At 30.2% G+C, this 18,965-nt stretch overlaps 3 protein-coding genes across 8 annotated transcripts; 1 reads left to right on the top strand and 2 right to left on the bottom strand.

Annotated features, from left to right (window-relative positions):
• Window positions 1–1,143: 1,143 nt before the first annotated feature.
• Window positions 1,144–3,433, bottom strand: LOC105782948 (mitochondrial outer membrane protein porin 2). 2 transcript variants are annotated; one of them, XM_012608069.2, is made up of 6 exons: window positions 3,114–3,429; window positions 2,706–2,773; window positions 2,277–2,387; window positions 2,101–2,190; window positions 1,786–2,000; window positions 1,144–1,705 (listed from the first exon to the last, which is right to left on the bottom strand). In XM_012608069.2, the coding sequence occupies exons 1-6, from the start codon at window positions 3,226–3,228 to the stop codon at window positions 1,399–1,401; spliced, it is 906 nt and encodes a 301-aa protein (XP_012463523.1). In that variant the 5' UTR covers window positions 3,229–3,429; the 3' UTR covers window positions 1,144–1,398. The 2 variants fall into 2 exon arrangements, with proteins under 2 accessions (XP_012463523.1, XP_052483153.1); XM_052627193.1 differs by lacking the exon at window positions 2,706–2,773 and having other exon boundaries at window positions 3,114–3,433.
• A 5,763-nt stretch (window positions 3,434–9,196) lies between these two features.
• On the bottom strand, window positions 9,197–9,901 carry LOC105782950 (uncharacterized). The gene has a single exon (XM_012608071.2). It carries the CDS (start codon window positions 9,749–9,751, stop codon window positions 9,392–9,394), a length of 360 nt encoding a protein of 119 aa, XP_012463525.1. The 5' UTR covers window positions 9,752–9,901; the 3' UTR covers window positions 9,197–9,391.
• Window positions 9,902–13,623: 3,722 nt separating this feature from the next.
• Window positions 13,624–18,500, top strand: LOC105782947 (uncharacterized). 5 transcript variants are annotated; one of them, XM_052625962.1, is made up of 15 exons: window positions 13,624–14,201; window positions 14,888–14,918; window positions 15,437–15,566; window positions 15,717–15,797; window positions 15,995–16,077; window positions 16,173–16,282; window positions 16,386–16,496; window positions 16,616–16,722; window positions 16,863–17,124; window positions 17,204–17,281; window positions 17,383–17,436; window positions 17,500–17,589; window positions 17,691–17,780; window positions 17,897–17,977; window positions 18,220–18,500. In XM_052625962.1, the coding sequence occupies exons 2-15, from the start codon at window positions 14,900–14,902 to the stop codon at window positions 18,247–18,249; spliced, it is 1,326 nt and encodes a 441-aa protein (XP_052481922.1). In that variant the 5' UTR covers window positions 13,624–14,201; window positions 14,888–14,899; the 3' UTR covers window positions 18,250–18,500. The 5 variants fall into 5 exon arrangements, with proteins under 5 accessions (XP_052481922.1, XP_052481919.1, XP_052481921.1 ...); XM_052625959.1 differs by having other exon boundaries at window positions 13,625–14,201; window positions 14,849–14,918; XM_052625961.1 differs by having other exon boundaries at window positions 13,625–14,201; window positions 14,778–14,918.
• The last annotated feature ends 465 nt before the right edge of the window (window positions 18,501–18,965 follow it).

Genomic DNA, 18,965 nt, shown 5'->3' with positions numbered 1-18,965 from the left:
AGGTAAACGCACCGCCCATCCAAAAGGGTCCTAAGTTTCAAATTATGTTTTACTTTTTTCTTTTAAAGTAATATCTGATTCAATTGTGATGTGTTTTGTTTTAAATAAGTCTAATTTCACTTAAAATTTTTTAATTAGATGAGGTGAACCACATAAAAAGCACTCTTGTAATGCCTTAACTTTTATATAATCATTTCACTTAAAAGACAACCTCATGAAAAGTCATTCTAGAGGTCTTTGTATTACATACTTTAGGTGGATGAAGTCCCCCTACTACTTCAAACGTGTATTTTTAGTTTTGAGGTTCATTATTTTTATTAGCCCTCTCATTACATATGTGATCACGTGATATATACATATTATGAATAAAAAATTTTCACATTTAAAAAAATAGACAGAGAGAAGAAAAAGGTGTAATACCCCTGGTTATATATATATATATGATGAATCAGTCTAGAGGGGTTCATGGGCTGAGTCGGGTTTAAGTTTGGTTCAATTAAAATTTTAGACCTATTTGCAAGGTTTGGGTCTGAAAAATAGGTCTAAAATTTTGACCAAGCCTAGTTTGGATAAATTTGTTAAAATTTGAGCTCGGCCTGACCGTATTAATTTTTTAATATTATTATTTTTATATAATTTTAAAAAAGAATATATGATATATCAAAAATACTAAAAATATTGAAATAAATATTTCTAACAAATTGAAAATAAATTAAAAAATATTTATAATACTAAGATAAGTGCAACTTAACAAGCAAATGCCGCTAAAATAATAACAAAATTAACAATAAAACAAGAGTTATACAATATCCAAACAATAACAACAAAATAGTAACAAAATAGTGAAAAAAATAACAAGAAAATAACAACAAAACAGTAAAAAAAAAAACAATGAGAAAAAAAACAAATTTTTTTGCATATTCGGGACGGGCTCGACCTATTTTTTCCAAGCCCATTTTCAGGCCTATATTTTTATTCAAACCCTTTCACTTTTCGAATAAGCCTTTACGCTATGTACGAGTGAGCATATGTTTTTTTAATTAAAAAATTACTACAATTCAAATTATCTGACCTAATTAATGGAAAAAAAAATGTTGATCTTAAAATTAAAAGTACACCTTTTGAAAAATAAAGGGTTAGAAATGATCAAATTATAGTAGATGTATTAAATCCTCCAAAAACACAAAGTACAAGGACTTTTTATAGAATTTAACCTTCATGAAATTATAATATGATAGGATCATAATATTGAACCCAAAATTTCCGATCCTCCGAAAACAATAGTTAGTTGCTTCTTAGTACCAGATCTCGGTTTAATCGATTGTTTCCTCACCCTTACAGATTATATTAGAAAAAAAAACTATATAATGGAATCATTGATGCTCTAATAGAGCTATGTCACAGCCTGAGGGCAAGAGCCAATCCTATTCTGGGGATCTTGTCTAAAACTTTCATATTGAATTCGGCCGAAATATTCAGACTCGAGTTCGGTTTGATTTTATGAACAAGGAGAGCTTGAAGCTTTCCCCGGTTGTTTAGCGTTGCTTTCACTGTTGTTAGTTTATCCGCAATGCACGACACTCCGACAGCAAGGGAATTCTTGTTGTTGGATAACCTCCTAGTGACCTCCGCAACGGCGGAAATCTTCCTTGACTGGCCGAAACGATGCGCATATGCTAGTCTTAGAAGGTCACCCTTTTCGGCACTGAAAATTATGCGTCAAAGACTCAAGCACTGAAGTTTCCACAAGTAAAGTTTAGCAAATGTTATGTCAGGCAAACATACAGTATGATTGAAGCGTCACGACTCGGGTTAGTGACGGAAATGCCTGCATCCAACCGACTGAAACTACGAGAAGTGGTCTTATACTTCGACTCAATGCCGAATGCAATGCTTGAAGTGCCAATAGTTGCTGAAAGCAATATGTCAGGGGATTGGTTTAGGCCAACAGAGATGGATAAAGCAGCATTTCTTAAGGATTGCTGGAATTTGAGGTTGAGCTGATAACAAAAAAAATGAAAACCAACACAATTTTGCAGTGAAAAATCGTATTGAAAATGGCCCGAAGCTTTCTGGTTAACTCATTAGTCCCTATCGTACCTGGCTGGAACCGTACTCGGGTAATCTCAACGAAGCATTGACATTCATGGATGGCAAAATCTCTCCCCGAAAGGAGAGTGTTGTCGCAATCTGTCATTAAAAAATGCTTATAATTGATATCAGTTTCATAAAATCTGAAAACTCATAAGCATGCAAGTTAATGATAAACAACGCACACTTGATTTTGTATCAAAGTTCACTTCAACTGCTGCATTTTTATACTTATACTGTGCTCCAACGTTTGCGGTCGATCGCCTTCCCTGTCTAGAAGCCCTTGAAGTTATGATCTGCAAACGTTTGTTGGGAAATTTGTGAGTGAACACGTAATCCATACGAGATCAACACATAGCTAACCGTACTAACTAGAGAGAATTCAACGAGTTTGACCCTTCTAACTTATGTCCATGATTCAAAAATGATAAAAATCACTCCACAAATAAAGCTACAAACCAGTCATACTCGAATCTATTACTTGATTAACAAGAAATCTTATTAACTATTTCTATATCACTAATGAAAATTTGGGTCAATACGTAACGACCAAGATAGTTTCAATAAACAATGGATTGAAATATCAAATCATAGATTAAAGTTGCACAACATACCACTCCATTACAACTGTGGGTGGAGATACTCAGGGTTTGATCATGGATGTAGCCCTTTGTAAGCAAATCTAGAAGATGAACAATAACAAAGTTTGCGTCATGATTTTCCCTTTGATAAAAGAAATATAATCGAGATGTTATCTCTCAAGTTTTAGCTTAGTTGGTATCATTGTTGTTGTAGACATGGGTTTATGATACTTGGCTTCCAAAAATGGTGGAATTACAGTTTATTCCCTCTAAAAATTATAAAATTACTAGTAAATATAATGATGAAATTATATATTTGACTTATAAAAAGTTTATAATTTGATTCTGAACCCCAAAACTTTCTGACTTCGACCCTGTTTGGAAGCCTTTGGAACTCTTTTCTATAAAACAAAAGGTATAGTTAGAATCAAAGAGACAAACCATTGGCAAACTTCCCAAACTCAGAGAAACGTCTTGGTCCAGCTGGTTCTTGCTGCTTGTGTCTTTTGCTTGTTTTGCTTCTCTTCTTTTTTCTTTGGTGGCTGTTGTTGGCCATGGTTGCGAAGTCTCGGTGGCGCAGCCAAGTGGCAAGTGGCGGCCGCCGGAGAACCTCCGAGTTCCGAGCTTTTCAGATTCAGTCAGGTTGCAGAAAGGAAAATTATGTACTAAAGGGTAGGGGTTGAGTGGTGTGGACTTTTCAAAAAAAGGACCTATTGGTCTACTAGTTTTTATTTAACAAATGCATGGCAATGGTTAGGAAATTTCATGTCATGTTCATGGCCTCACTCACTGTCGTTTCTTATGTTTTAAGTGGAAATCCAATCATTAATGCATATGTAAAGCCAAACACGTTGACTTAAAACAATTTGTATAGTAACAATAATTATTTATAAAGTAAGTCTTTTTTTTTTTCTCTTTTAAGTAATAAAGAGTGATGAATAACCATTTGGTGTAGTGTGGAGGTTGTTCATTTCATCCGTATTAATTATGTAGTTAGGGGTTCGATTCCCACTTTTAAAAATCTTCGGAGAGAACCCACGGCGAATGATTTAGGCACTGCTGTAACGAATGCTACTACTGCCATAACAACAGCATTAGTTCCATGAACAGTCTGGTCTGCCATAATAGGTGCTTGAACTCTACGCAAACGCCATTTCGAAACCTCCCAGTCCTGCTTGTTAGACAACGCAAATTAGACGATGTGAGCAGCTGCCCTTGTTTCGAACTTGTCATAATCCGCAATATTCAGCAGATAAATCAATAACTCGGTCTCATTAACACTGGATAAATCAATATTACCTCGCTGCCAAACTTGGACTGCAAGTGGGCATTCAAATAAAACATGGTTGAGAGACTCAATTTGACCACACCGAAGACACAAGAGCACAATATGCAAGGAATAAAAACTTTCAAGCCACGCCAAAGAAAATCCTTGACTTTCGACAGAAGGGAGCTATTCCATATTCTCAACCAAGGACCATTCACAAAGAAATCCCGAGGCTAGTGAATTTCTTTATGGCTAACACATAACCGGATTTAACATCATAACTGCCTGGTTTAGAGAAATGCCAAATGAGCTGGTCACTAGGCTTTAGGAGACTAATGGGAACACATCTGACATATTCAACATCCATGGGAGCGAGCAGGCCATTTAGGAGATCATTTTCCCAATCCATACCACCCACCTGTAACAAATCACTAACACGTATATCTTCAAGACCCGGAATACCTTCAATATTAACATAAAAAGTAGCCTCTTCTTTCAGCCAAGGGTCATGCAAAAGCCGAATCATCACCAAATCTTCATCTCATACCTTCTAAAGAGACTCCTCCAAATGAAAGAGGAGTTAGATCCCTCAACAGTTCTACTCGTAAGCGTCTGAGGCATAGAAAAGAATCTCCACCCTTGCTTGCATACAAGAGCCATATTAAAATACGAGCCACACCTTTTAAAATTTAAATTATGTCATATAGAATTTGATGTGTTAACAGTGAATTTAACAATTTTAGTAATGGAATGACATAATTGACATAATTTTAAAAGCTTAGGGATGCAATTAAAACGTTTTAAAATTTATAGACTAATTTAAAATAAGAATCATAGTTCGGGGACCTCTGATGCAATTTACTCGTTAAAATATACTTCAAGTTTGTATGTATTTGTATATTTAAAACTTAGTTTTTTTTGTTTTTTTAATTTTAAAGAATTTAATTCCTTTATTTATTAAATTTAAAATAAAATTTTTATTTCAAAGAGTCACATCCACGAATTTAATAAAAATATTTTATTAAGAGATAATGGCAAGTTTTACCTTGTACTTTAACAAAAATTTCAGTGTGGTACTTCTATTTTTAATTTTTCTAATGTGGTACCTACACTTTTAATTCCGTCTATCATTGTAGTACATCTCTCTAACAGAAAAAATTATTTTATGAACCCTCTTTACCAAATCATCCATGGTCTCTACCAATTAAAAATAAATACATCATCTTTTTTCCACGTCATATGTACTGTTGGTAAGAAAAGATCATGGATGATGTGTTTATCTTTAATTGATAGGGGCCATGGATGATATGGTAAGAAAGGTTCATAAAATAGTTTTTCCTCTAACCATGTTAATTTTTTTGGCCTGACACGTGACCCACTTAAATAATAATATGTGTCACTTTTATCATACTTTTTTTTAATTTCAAAATATGCAAGGACTTAAGATTAAATAACCTAAATTTATTTTCAACCGAAAAAACCCCTAATGGCCTCATTTAATTCCAGCTTTAATAACATAATTAATTACTCAATTCTCTTACCATCCTCTTCAACTCATAAAATTTATAAGAAATTGTATGAAACTAGGATACCATGTCATTTGTATTCATTTCCAATAAGAGCATGCTATTTCAACATTTTCATATTAAATTTCAGTAGATCATGTTGGATTTAATTTTTTTCAGGATGAAAATGCTAAAGTGACATACTCTTATTGAAAAGGGATACAAATGACATAGTATTCCAGTTTCATACAATTCTTTTTCTAAAATTTAGTCAACCATTTTCATTGTCTTTCTCTTTTTTTTTTATAAAAAAAAAATTGATGTGCTAATTGTATTTTAGTCACATGTCAAATAGTGCCAGTGATAGACAAAAAAAAATACATGTATCAAAACGAATAAATTACAAAATTAATGGAGTGAAGACAAATTCCTTTCATTTGAGAAGGATAAAGAGAGATTCGTCCAAACATACAATCAGGAATCTATCTCGCCAATAACATATAGCCACCATATTTATAATGTCTAGATTACAGCTTTTATTGAAACTTGTCTTCGATATGTTATTTATATAAACACCAAATCACATCAACTCTTACAAAAACTCTATTATAACTTAACTACTAATTCCCATTCACAAAACAACTAGAAAAGAACCTAAATCATATGATATAAGCATCCTTTCATTAATCATCTTCCCTCAAGACACTCATAAACCTAATCTTAGAACCTTTACATGAGCGGCTTGTTAGGTGGATTGGGACCTAAGTTTGGCAAGTTTCATTTTATCATCATATCTTCAAAGGTCTTCAATAATTAAGGACCATGAATGACTCTGTTTGGTCCACCAAGACCTAAATTTGTCAAGTTTCTCTTAGAGTATGTTTGGATAAAAAAATTAAAAGATTTTTTTTATTTTATAGAAATTTTTAAATTTTATTTATTTGGATGTATATAATAAAATTCAAAAAAAATTCTCTATTTAAATTCCACCTAAAAGGTGTTTTTCAAAATTCTTTTCATTTAATACATATGGTCCTATTATAAAATGAAAAATTTTAACTTCAAAATGTAATTTTATTTAATTCCATTATAATTTTTATATTTCATATTATTAAAAATATTTATATATTTTACAAACATAATGATATCTACATCGCATATTTTATATTATTATTTAACTTATAAAATTATAGTAACCTTATTTATAAAAATAAAAAAGAATTTCTACTATCACATGCGTTACATTTAATTTTATCCATTTAATTTTTAATTATTTTTTAACTATTGTATTTTAATTAATGTAATTAATGTATAATAATATATTTTTAATTGAATTGTTAAACATAGTTAGAATATATTAACTTATTCATCAATTCAAATATTATAATAAAATTTTAAATTATAATTAAAATATTTTTACATATTAAAAATACAATATAGTTTTACTTCATGTAATTAATGCAAAGCAACATTATTAAAATAATAATTAGTTGACATAATTAATATATACAAATTATTTTGAAAATTCAAAGTTGGCTAAATTTTTATATTTTTCTTAGTTTTTTTTAACTAATACTTTTGAATTAAATTATATTTTTAAAAAGTTAATTTAGTTATATGATAGAAATAAAGAATAATCTTGTCGGCTCAAAAGTTTTTCTAAACTCGTGCTTTTACACAGTTAATAGTTAGTTATTTTTAAATATTATATTTTAATTACACTAATTAGTGTAAAATATTATTTTATTTGAATTATTGAATATAATTAAAATATATTGACTTTTCAATTCAAATATTATAATACAATTTTTAAATAATAATTAATATATTTTTAATATATTCAACGTACAATATAGTTTTTCTTTATATGATTAATCCAAAGTAATTGTTCAAAATAATAACTAATTAACATAATTAATAACTCTAGTATCAATTAAGTGATAATTAAGATACTTATAATTTTATTCAAGCAATAATTTTATTTTAAAATTAGCACAATTTTTCAACTAATAATTGTAATTTAAATTCTAATTATTTTTAAATGTGTAATTATCACAAATTTTATTTTATTTAATTTTTAACTAATAATTATAAATTAAATATTATAATTAATTTAATAATATGATGTTCAGAAAAATTTCTATACATAATTATTGGGTCAAACAATTTGGTGGAAAAATTTCGCCATATAAAGCCAGACAAGGTTGTTAAGGGGGAGCTTTGAGCCTTTGATAAGTTTATGTCAAACCAAATTTTGTTTCAACTTATTGATTCCTCTAATTTTGATCCCAAAAAAATAAAAAATCACCAAACTCGAATTAATTGAGCCTATTAAGGGGAGATCAATTTTGTTAAAAGAAGTCTGCAAAATATTATCTGTCGAAAATCAATGAATATTTAAAGAGATGATATTTACCTCTGATGAAGAAAATAACAAGTCCACATAATGAGAGTATTTCATCAAGTATCTAAGAATGTGGGCAATATAAATATCCATAACCACCTACTAAAAAAATCTCAATATTTGTTGAATGACAACTCTTAGCATGCTATCACTTAAGCTAACGGTTGATTTCAAGTAGATAACATTTCGCAGATTAATTTTTATAGAGTCAATTTTCTCTTTCTAAAATTAAAAAACAACTCGAATTATCTTAATTTAAATTAAAAAAATGGAAAATTTCATAACTGGAATTAATATAAAGGTGTAGTTGCAGTAGATTACTTTCCTTTATTTTCAACGCGTTTATGCCAAAGCTACTAGTGGTTTCACACTTGCTTTTTGACAAAACACCATCGTGGGGTGTTGTTATTGAATTCAAACGCTTTTTATTTTTATTTATTCTATATTTTTTATGATGTAAAAATGTATTTTATATTTAAAATAATAAAATTAATTTAAAATAAAATTTTGTCCAAAAAAAATACCAGTTAATTGATTTTTTTATTTACTTGAAAAGTTTAGGGTAAACTATTAACATAGTCACATTTGTTTATCTCAAGTTATATTTTAGTCACTTATGTTTGAAATGTTACGTTATCACGTTGTAACATTTTAGTGACTGAGCCGTTAATTTCCGTTAACGGTGTAACGGTAAGCTGATGTAGCAAGTTAAATCATTATTTTAAATAAAAAAGTTTGGTTAATTTATACAATTGGTCCCCATATTTTTTCGTTTTGAACCATTTAATTTTTTTCTTTTATGTGATCTTTTAACTTTCCTTCTTTTTTTTTTCTTTATTTTCCATTCTCTTCTGCTTCTCCCTCTATTTTTCTTCCTTCTCCATTTCTTTTAACGTAATTTTTGTTAAAACTAGTCCCTATACTTTTATGTTTTTAGAGTGAGGCGAGCTTGTGGACTAGTTTTAACAAATGAAAAATATAGAAAAACCATGTTAAAAGAAATGAAGAAGGGAGGAAAACAGAGGGAGAAGCAGAAGAGAATGGAAAAAAAATTAAAGGAACATAAAAGAAAAAAATTAAATTGCTCAAACTGAAAAAATATAGGGACCAGTTATAGAATTTAAGCTAAAATTTTCGTTTGAAATGATGATTTAACGAGTCATGTCAATTTACCGTTACACTATTAACGGCTCAATGACTAAAATATTACAACAATATAAATAATATAAGTGGCTAAAATGTAACCTTTTAAACATAAATGACTAAAATGTAACCTAAGTCAAACAAAATTGATTATTTTAATAGTTTATCCAATTTACAAATTCCAAAAACCCCTAGAATATGAAAATTAATCACCAAACACACACAAAAATCAAAACCATACATTAATCACTAATCACAGCAATGTAAAACTGTTTAAATTTACAATTAAATACGAAAATCATCAATTTTCCGATGATCAAAACAAAAGCAACAAACAAATCTTCAACACCAAACAGTTTTTTTTCTTCATATTCTAAATAAAGAAAACATAAACAGATGATCATCGTCGTGGTCGAATATCAGAAATCCGAACGTTATTCACCTTCGAGTTTTGCCGGTAATAAGAACCAGCTTTCGAGCTTCCAGCCATTGAAGAAGGGTAGTTTAAATAAGAACTAGAGTTGTCGCCCTTTGAGCTAACCAAACCAAGACCAGACCTTTGCTCAACAAACTCCACCGTCGTTGGTGGCTGAAACTCCGACCTCGTCCGCCTATGCGACGACCCCTCGACGGATTCCGCCGGTGACTGTTCCATCAACAAATGGTAACCACGGCTAGACCCAACGGACATGGATCGGTAACGGTTGCTGGGTTTTTGCTTCTTCATGGCATGGATCAAACAAGGGATTAAACCTTCCATGGATACTACTTTATCAACTCTTTTAATTTCCTTCTAAATGTGTATGAAATGCAATAAAATGGAAGAAGATATATTTATAGCAAAAGGTTGTCGTTGTTGAGAAAGTTGACATTAATGGAGGAGATGGTAAGGGTATTGAATACGTGTGTTAAGGACATTGTCAAAATTTTATGGACCGATGCTTTCATTTTCATTTTGTTTTGGTAGTTAGGTTATACTTATCTATATAAAAAATATTTAAAAAAAAACACACACACATACACTAGCTATTAATCAATGGATTATGTTCTTATCAATATAGGATTTCCCCCCCCCCCCCCCAGATATAGATGATGATCTCGTGGTGAAGTAAATGTGAATTTCAGAAAAAAAAAAATGGGTAAAATTAAGTTGTATATTCTTATAAGAGGTATTAATAGTTTGTATATATAATTTTAAATAATTAAATCAAAATTTTATTACTTTTAGGAGGCTAAAGTGTAATTTACTTTTTATTAAATTAAAGTTTTGTAAAATTTAAAGGGTAAAGTGAAATTTTACATTTTTTAGGGGACCGAGGTAGGGGTGTTCAAATTTCGGTTAAAACTGAATTAACCGATTTAATTCGGTTAATTGGTTGGTTAATCGATCTAATTCGGTTGAATGTTGGTTAATGATTTTTTAGAAGTTGGGTTATCAGTTAATTCGATTACTAACCGAACTGACCAAATGAATTGAATTAACCCAACTTAATTATGTAGTGTTTCAAAACTTAAAATTTCGGTTAATTAATTTGGTTAACTTTCAAGATAAATAAACATTATCAATGTATTTTTTATATGTTTTATACTTGTTTTAACCAAAAATAAAAATATATAAATTTTGTTTAATTCGGTCTAAAATATTTCGATTCGGTTAATCTTTTAAAAAATTCAATTCAGTTCACAATTAAAGGATATACAGTTTAATTAATTCAATTAATACTGATTTAATTCAATTAACTGTTTAAACACCCTTAGATCAAGACTTTTGCCAGCTACTTGAAGTTAACCTTAAATATGTATATATTTAATTAATTCAATGTAATATAATCAGCTTTTAATGGTTAAATTTTTCGTTTGAAAAAATCAATGAAGGAGCGAGGGGATAGACCAATCGTAGTTTGAAATTCCGGAAAACGTTGAGAATATTAAGGAAATAATGTTTCTTTTTTCTTGAATGTGTCAAATCGTAGGAAGTTGGGGACAGCTGAGCAGATTTGGTTCGAAAGTGGCATTGTGGATATGTTTTGAAAGACTGATTTCATCTTCATGGGCAATGGGGCGGCTCTACGCGGCAAGTCTCATCATTAGTTCCCATTCCAAAACAATGCGCTTCTTGTTCTTGGAAGCTAATTTTAGTTATTTGGTCAATTGCAAGGAGGCCGGGGGGGATTGAAGAGATAATTACAACTCTTATGTTAGCTAATATCTTAATTGTTGAATTGAGTTTGATTTTGGGTTTGAATGAATTTGAATTAATTTAATTTTAATTTTAAAAATTTTAAATTATTTTAGGTTTAGATATTTCTTTTGTTTGAGCCGTTTTAAGTTTAGTTAACCGTTTTAAAGTCGAATTATTTACAATTTTATCATTCGAGTTATTTTTAATTTAAGTTTATTTTCAGTTTGAATTATAGGGTTTAGGGAGGGTGAGTTCAACAAAGGTAAAGAGGGGCTTGATGTCTCTTGATTAAATGTAAAGTTGTATATGGACCGCACGGCTTGAAGGCTAGCTCAAAAACGGGAGGGTTTTGACAAAAATATAGGTCTAAACTATGGGCTTGGACAAAAATAAAGCCCAAGCCCATTTTGTAAAGTAAACTTTTTTTGTCCAAACCCGGATACATGTCTTTTTAAAATTTGTTGAGAAATATTTGTTTCAATCTTTTTAATGTATTTTCAAATTATTGGGAAATATTTGTTTTAATGTTGTTACTATATTTGATATATTATATTTTTTAAATTTGTTTTATAGGGTAAATTACCAAAATAGTCACTTTTGTTTTACATTTTAGTTGCTTATATTTGAAACGTTACATTTTAGTAACTTACGTTAACATGTTGTAACATTTTAGTCACTGAGCCGTTAATTGCCGTTAAACGTGTAACAGTAAGCTGACGTGACAATTTAAATTATCATTTCAAACAAAAAATTTAGGTTAAATTATACAATTGGTCCCCATATTTTTTCTTTTTGAGCAATTTATTTTTTCTTTTATGTTCTTTTAACTTTCCTTTATTTTTTCTTTATCTTCCATTCCATTATTTTCTACTTCTCTCCCTCTATTTTCCTCTCTTCTCCATCTATTTTAACGTAAAAGTAAAAAATTAAATTACTCAAAACGAAATAAAAATATAGGAACCAATTGTATAATTTAACCTAAAATTTTTACTTGAAATGATGATTTAACACGCCACATCAGCTTACTGTTACACCGTTAACAGCAGTTAACGCTCAGTGACTAAAATGTTATAACACAATAACGTAAGATGTCAAACATAAGTGACTATTTTAGTAGTATGTCCTTATTTTATATAAAAAAATTAATACGAGTTGGGTCGAGTTGGGCTAGACTCAAGTTTAACATCTATAATCTGAGTTGAGCATGGAAAAAAATTAAGCTCATTTTTAGGTTAAACCCGACCTATCAAACGAGGCTAAAATTTTATTAAGACCCGACACATGGACGAATCTAATTAAATTCAACCATTCAATTTAAACATTTTTAGTTATTGGTTAAATAAAAATTTTATATTTAATCTCTCTAAAAAAACTTTGAATTATAATTGGACTGTAGTGAGTTCAAATTATTAATATTTATAATGGAATAGAATTTTAATTGCTGATAGCATTTGTATCTATCTTGATTATGGTGTCAAATGGAAGGTTCCAAAGACATAAAAGAAGCAAAAAAACAACTACCACATTATTTTGGAGTTTGTATCAAATCAATTTATAGATTTGACAAGTCTATATTTCTTGTCATATTCTGTAGTTTTTTCCCTCCTGTTATCGGTGTAAACCCTATGAATATGATTAAATAGGGAAATATGATGTCCTTAAAACTTTATAATTTTCCTTTTTAACCACAAACATATTACAGGTGTTTTCTGTATTTTATATAAATTTAGAGAAATAGATGAAATTTTAACTCAAAATTTAACATGAAAATTAAAAATAAAAATGCTTATGCCCATGGAAAAATACCAAAATTTAAAATTAAAACCCTAATTCTTTCTATATAAATCCAAAAGATTTAGTATGTGTACGACCAAAACATCAAATACTTGTATCAAATTCATAAAATTTTATGAACGAATTAATCCATAATAACAAATAATTTATTCTTAATGATTCGACATAACAAGACTCTAATACCACTTGTTAAAACCAAAATTTTAATACAAAACTTAATAAATCGAGATCTGTCATGTCAAATCTTCAAGAATAAAACTAGGTGTAAAGCCGTACCTGAATCCACTGAAATCTTACGATTTTGTGGTTTTGATCTTTCAAATAAACACACATATTGCGTCTCTCTCTTTTTAAGATGAGATATTAAAAAAAGTTATGTATGTATAATTTAAGACCATAACCCTAATATATAGCTTTTACACAATAGTCTTAATTACTAATCAACCCACCATCAATTGAAAACGAGTTATTAGAGTGTTTACACATATTTGAGCCATACTTCATGTAATAACTGAAGTCCAATAAACCTTCATTAAATTATATCACTTTCTATTTGGATAGTGAATAATTGTAATTATTATTATATATGAAACGTCTATATTTTTTTTGTCTAAAAGACTCGAAAATTAGGTTTCTATAACCAGAATAAATCCACGGATAACAATTATGCATAATAAGACTATAATATTTGCAGTTGATTTTGACTTAGGAGCAGCCTTTTTAAAACCAGTTACCTAAAATCCAGGGTCCAATATGTTGAGATATAGCCCCCGTCGATACCCTTTAACCAACGTTATTCTACAGTAGAACAATCCCCAACATAGGCTGCAATCTTCCTTAGAAGCATTTTGCCGAACATCTCATGAACATTGTCTAGAAAAAAACACAACTAAGCGGGCAGGAAGGTGGATGATCTAAAATTCCACCTTACTCAACGACAAGATTACAATCACGAGAGAAAAAAAATCACATTACAATTCGAGAAGAAGATCAAAAGAGCTTACGATCTCAGATTCACAACCGAGATGAAAGTGATAGAAAGATGGAGACTTGACTTTGGTGATAAAGTGGGCAATTAGGTTACAAATAAAAAATGGCTTTCTGGGTTTATTGGTTTAGAGCTTCATCAAGGCAGTAACTATCTTTCCAGCTAACAGAAAAGTTTGGGAGTCCTATTTCATTCAGAAGTTGAATGTTTTTTTTTCCCTAAAAAGCATGGACAAGAGGAGAAAGCGTAAGTTTCATTAAATCTTTCTCGAGTTTTTTCATAGATTTTTCAGCTTCTTTGATTGGAGAGTATACAATTTTCTATTGCAATTTTCGTTGTCTTCTGCATTCATCGAATTATAATTCATCCTACCCACTTTGAGTAAAAAATCATAATTTATTATTCATAAAGAAATTAAAACTAAAAAGTGATTTTTTAATTAAATGGTTATTTGTAGTGATAGATATTTATTGCAACTCTTAAATACCTTTGGCAAAAGGAAAAGAATCTTATAAAAGATTTTATAAATAAATTAAAACTAAAAAGTGATTTTTTTGCATTGAATGGTTATTTGTAGTGATAGATATTTATTAAAACTCTTAAATACTTTTGGCAAAAAGGAAAAAAAAAACTTAAAGATTTTATAAATAAATTAAAACTAAAAACTGATTAAAAAACTGATTTTTTTTTAATTGAATGGTTATTTGTAGTGATAGATATATATTAGAACACTTAATACCTTTGGCAAAAAGGATTCTTAAGTCGGTGGTTAACTTCTGCAGCTAAGTATAAAAGTGAGGTTGGGTTTCGTATTTGTTTCAGAACTTGAAGTTTTCCAGAAGTGCATAAGTAAAAGTTTAGAGTTTATGCAGTAGTTAACGTTTACTTTGCAGCAATTGTAAAAGTTTGGGGTTTTACTTGATCTCTTTCAGTCAAAGAAAATAATGGACAAGAGGAGAAATAGTAAGTTTCATTATCCTTTTTGGAGTTCTCATAGATTTCCAACATCATAAAGCTGTCATTGCTATCTTTGCTTTTTCCTGAATACATCAAATCAGAAGCTTGTAAGCAATATGAACCTGCAATTGTAATTTGTGCTTTTAGATGTATCTTGATGGTGTTTCATGAAATTTCGTTTTCAAATATTGCTTCTATACTGCGGCTAGCATCCGAACCCTATGTTTTTGATTAATGTGATAAGTGATAATTATGTTTTATTATATGTATATCTAGAGGGAGAGTTGTTAATGTTTGCCATGAAATTATATGATAATGTGGTAAGAAGGAAATTTTGTGAAAATATGTTGAAAACTAATGCTAGTTGTTTGAATGAATGAAGTCAAACAGTTATGCATTGAATATATATATATATATATAGGCATATAGCAGAGTTATGCATATGCATTGGATATATGGTTTAGTTTTACAATTTTTTTCATTGATCTTAATCAATTTTATATTATCGATGTCATTAATTGTAGGTAAAGGCGGTCAACGATCAAAAAGAGGCATTCTACTTGATGATGATGATGATGCTAGAGGTGATTTGCACAATTTCCAGGGTCCACGCAAGACTCTTCATGATTACTTCATAGATTTGTCAGGAAAAAGGTATATCATACGTCTCTTGTCTGAAATTGGTGTTTCGGAATTACTTTTAGTAACTCATTAGATTCAAATTGTTTACATGGTTTCAACGTGATACTAACACTGCATCACAACTCGATTTAAAACTATTTCTGGTTTATTTCTAAAACGCAGGGCATCGGTGAGAGAGGAAGCACTTTCAACAATTCTCAAGGCGTTAACTCTCAACATAGAGCAAAATTTTGTAGAACTGAAGTAGGCATTACTTCCTTTTCAGGGTTTTTATATAAATGTGTAAATGATAAATAACTTCACATTAAAGAATTTAGTAGTCAGAACTTCATTCTCAAGAAGTACCTAACCATTGTCTCTAAGACTTGCAAATTTGATCTTCTTTTCTGATAATACATTTTAACCAGGTAATGCTCACAATTATAATCGTCTTGTTGCAGCTTTGTAACACTAGTGTATCAATGCTTGCATTCCATTAAAAAGGGTTCGCCTACAGAGATGAAGCAAGCAGCACATATTATTGGTAGGTTCATCCTTCATGAAGTGCAAATATTATTAGATGTTTTTTGTTCAACTTTAAAATTTAGCTTATGGTTTTGGTACATATTCTTCTTGTAGGATTGCTGTCAATGATTACTACTTCAGTTGAGAAGGTGCACGAAGCATATGAAGATGTGCTGACTGCACTTTCCCAGGGAGGACTAAAACCCAAGCTTAAAACCTTAGAGGTAACACTGGTGATAAGATAATTAATTGCAATTTGATTTTTTGGATAGCTCTTTCATGATTATGCTTCACGGGCTTTTGTTATAAGTTTCTTGTATTGCGCAGATTCTTGGTTGCTTGACTGTTGTTACATTTTTCGGTGCAAGCAACTCGGACGAGACTGAATCAGTAATGAAGTTACTTTGGGACTTAATTAATCCTGGAACTGACTCTAGTGTATGAATTTTAACTGATATTTTTATCTATATATTCTGTAATTTTCTTAGTCAATTCCTAAACTTAGTTAACTGTAAATTGGAGCCTAAAAGGATAGGTTTCCTTCTATGTCTCATCAGATTGAAAGGAAAGATTCACCAGCCGTTTTAACTGCCATGATATCCGCTTGGTCCTTTCTTCTTTCTACCATTGATGGGTGGAGGCTAAGTCACAAAAATTGGCAAGGGTGAGCCTTTTAATTAAAAAGTCTCATTTATTGTAAATTTTTAACAATTACAACCTCTAGATAGTGATCGTCTTTCTTTTTCTTTTCCATCTACAAACAAACTTGAAATGTCATTGATAGATCTGCAAATTTGGATGCAGGGCAATTACATACTTCTCCAACATATTAGACAGTAACGATGAAGCACTATGTGCAGCAGCATGTGAGGCTCTTGCTTTAGTATTTGAATCCAACTGTCTGGAGAAATTCTCAAGTAAAACCAAGGATTCAAACAAAGAACTTAAGGACAACATTATAAAGCAACTCAGAAGCCGGTTGTCAGAAACAGGCAATGAAAGAATTTCTAGTCAAGATCCAAGAACAGGGTTCAATTCTGCCTCGGCTGCTTTAGATTTCCTAGAGGTACTGATTTGACTTTGTTTTATTCATATATTTAATAGATTGTATCTTGAACTGTCATAATAGTCTTAGTAACTTTCAGGATGAGAAATGTGCAAATACTCATGTGACAATAGGTGGGCAGAAACTCATTTTATCAACATGGTCTCAAAAAGTACAGGTATTTAGTTTCCTTTTAATTTCTTCGATAATTGGTTTAATAATTTATTTTATTGTCTGCGTATGTTGCAAAGAAGCTAAATTGTTTGTTTCCTGTTGCAGCTAAAGTTTCTGAAGCATTTTCTAGGAAATGATGGATTCGTGAAGCATATGATGGTAGGTTTAATGATTTTAAATTCATCCCTTTTTATCCTTTTAACTTATTTGTTTCATGAACAGGAAAATGAAAACTTCCATAGTGTTTTCGACTTCCTTCCGGAAAGAAGGAATGCTTGGGGCAATGTACTATATGTGCCCGAAAGAGAAGAGGTTAGTTTACTTGTTTTCATTTGAATGGTTCATACACCTCCATGTGCATGTATACTGCTTTTGCTTTGATATCCATCATCCTAATTCTTGGTGGTTTACAGGTTACTATTTCGCTTTTCCAACCTATGGTTGCTAGACACAATGATTGCTCTCTGCTACCATTGCTAACCAGAGACAAGCAGTTAGCAAAGGTGACTTTTGTTGTCTCATTATTGTTATTACTCTGATGTATTCACCTCTGCAATTATTCAATGAATGAAGAGATGAGTTTTGTACTAGTTTTTTTGAATCTTTCACTCCCTTACAGAAAAAGACCATGTCTCCCAATTCCCACTTGAGCAAGGCAAGGACTCAATTACTTAAAAAACAGCGAGACTTATCATTAAAGGTAATCTCTTTATGATGCTTTACTGCACTTTGTTAAAAAGCTAGTCACTGTGAAGCTAGGCAATATGCAAATTTAACATAACTGAATTACCAGAAAAAGTTGTAATAACTGCCATTAACAGCTTACCACGTCTAGACAACCTATGAATATCTGTTCCAAAGTTGTAATATCACAAGATTTTTCTTTGAGCAATGTTCTTCTCCTTAACTGATTGTTTGAATATGCTTTTTTTTCATATGCAGGAGAGAGAGATTGATTGCTTTGATTACTGATGAGCTGAGGTTATGTTGATGCAATTTATTCTTGCAGGCTGCAGCATTTTTTAAATTATAGCTTTGATTAGAGGATCATCATCGCAATACTTGTTTAAGAGGCATTCACAAGTTTTTTTTCCTTTATTTTTTTATTTATTCTTTCATTCTTGATATGAATGGCAGTAAGATTTTTGTATTTGTTTGCATATCTGCCATAATAAAGTTTGATTTTTTACTTTTTTATATATATATTTTTCATATTTGTTCTACGATTTATGTTTTTCTCAATAATATCGTATCTAAAGTTTACAATGTGCCTTTCCATTTTATCCAACATTTAGATAATGAATATCCGCAAAAAGAGGAAAAAATAAGTAGATAATGAGTTTAGAACCGCAAAAATAAAGTTTAAGTCGGATAATGGATGTAGACACCCATTTTTTGTCCGAGCTTGATTGAGGGCTCAATTAATTTTTTGTTTTCTTTTGGGCCGTTTGGAGCCTACCCAATTTTAGATTTGAGACTTTTATTTTTTTTTAATTTTTTTATTTTTTCCTTTTTGAGTCTGTCAAAGGCTCAAATTATTATTATTATCATCACTATTACTATTATTATTAATAAATATTATTATTATCATTTTTTACAAATAAACAAGATTAAAAAAGATAATATATAAAAATGAAATGAAAAAGAGGAGGCTTTTCATTATTTTTGGTCTTAACAACTATAAACAT

The sequence above is a fragment of the Gossypium raimondii genome, chromosome 13 (genome assembly GCF_025698545.1).
Source record: "Gossypium raimondii isolate GPD5lz chromosome 13, ASM2569854v1, whole genome shotgun sequence".
Taxonomy (NCBI): Eukaryota; Viridiplantae; Streptophyta; class Magnoliopsida; order Malvales; family Malvaceae; genus Gossypium; species Gossypium raimondii.
This window is presented reverse-complemented; position numbering and strand designations above follow the sequence as displayed.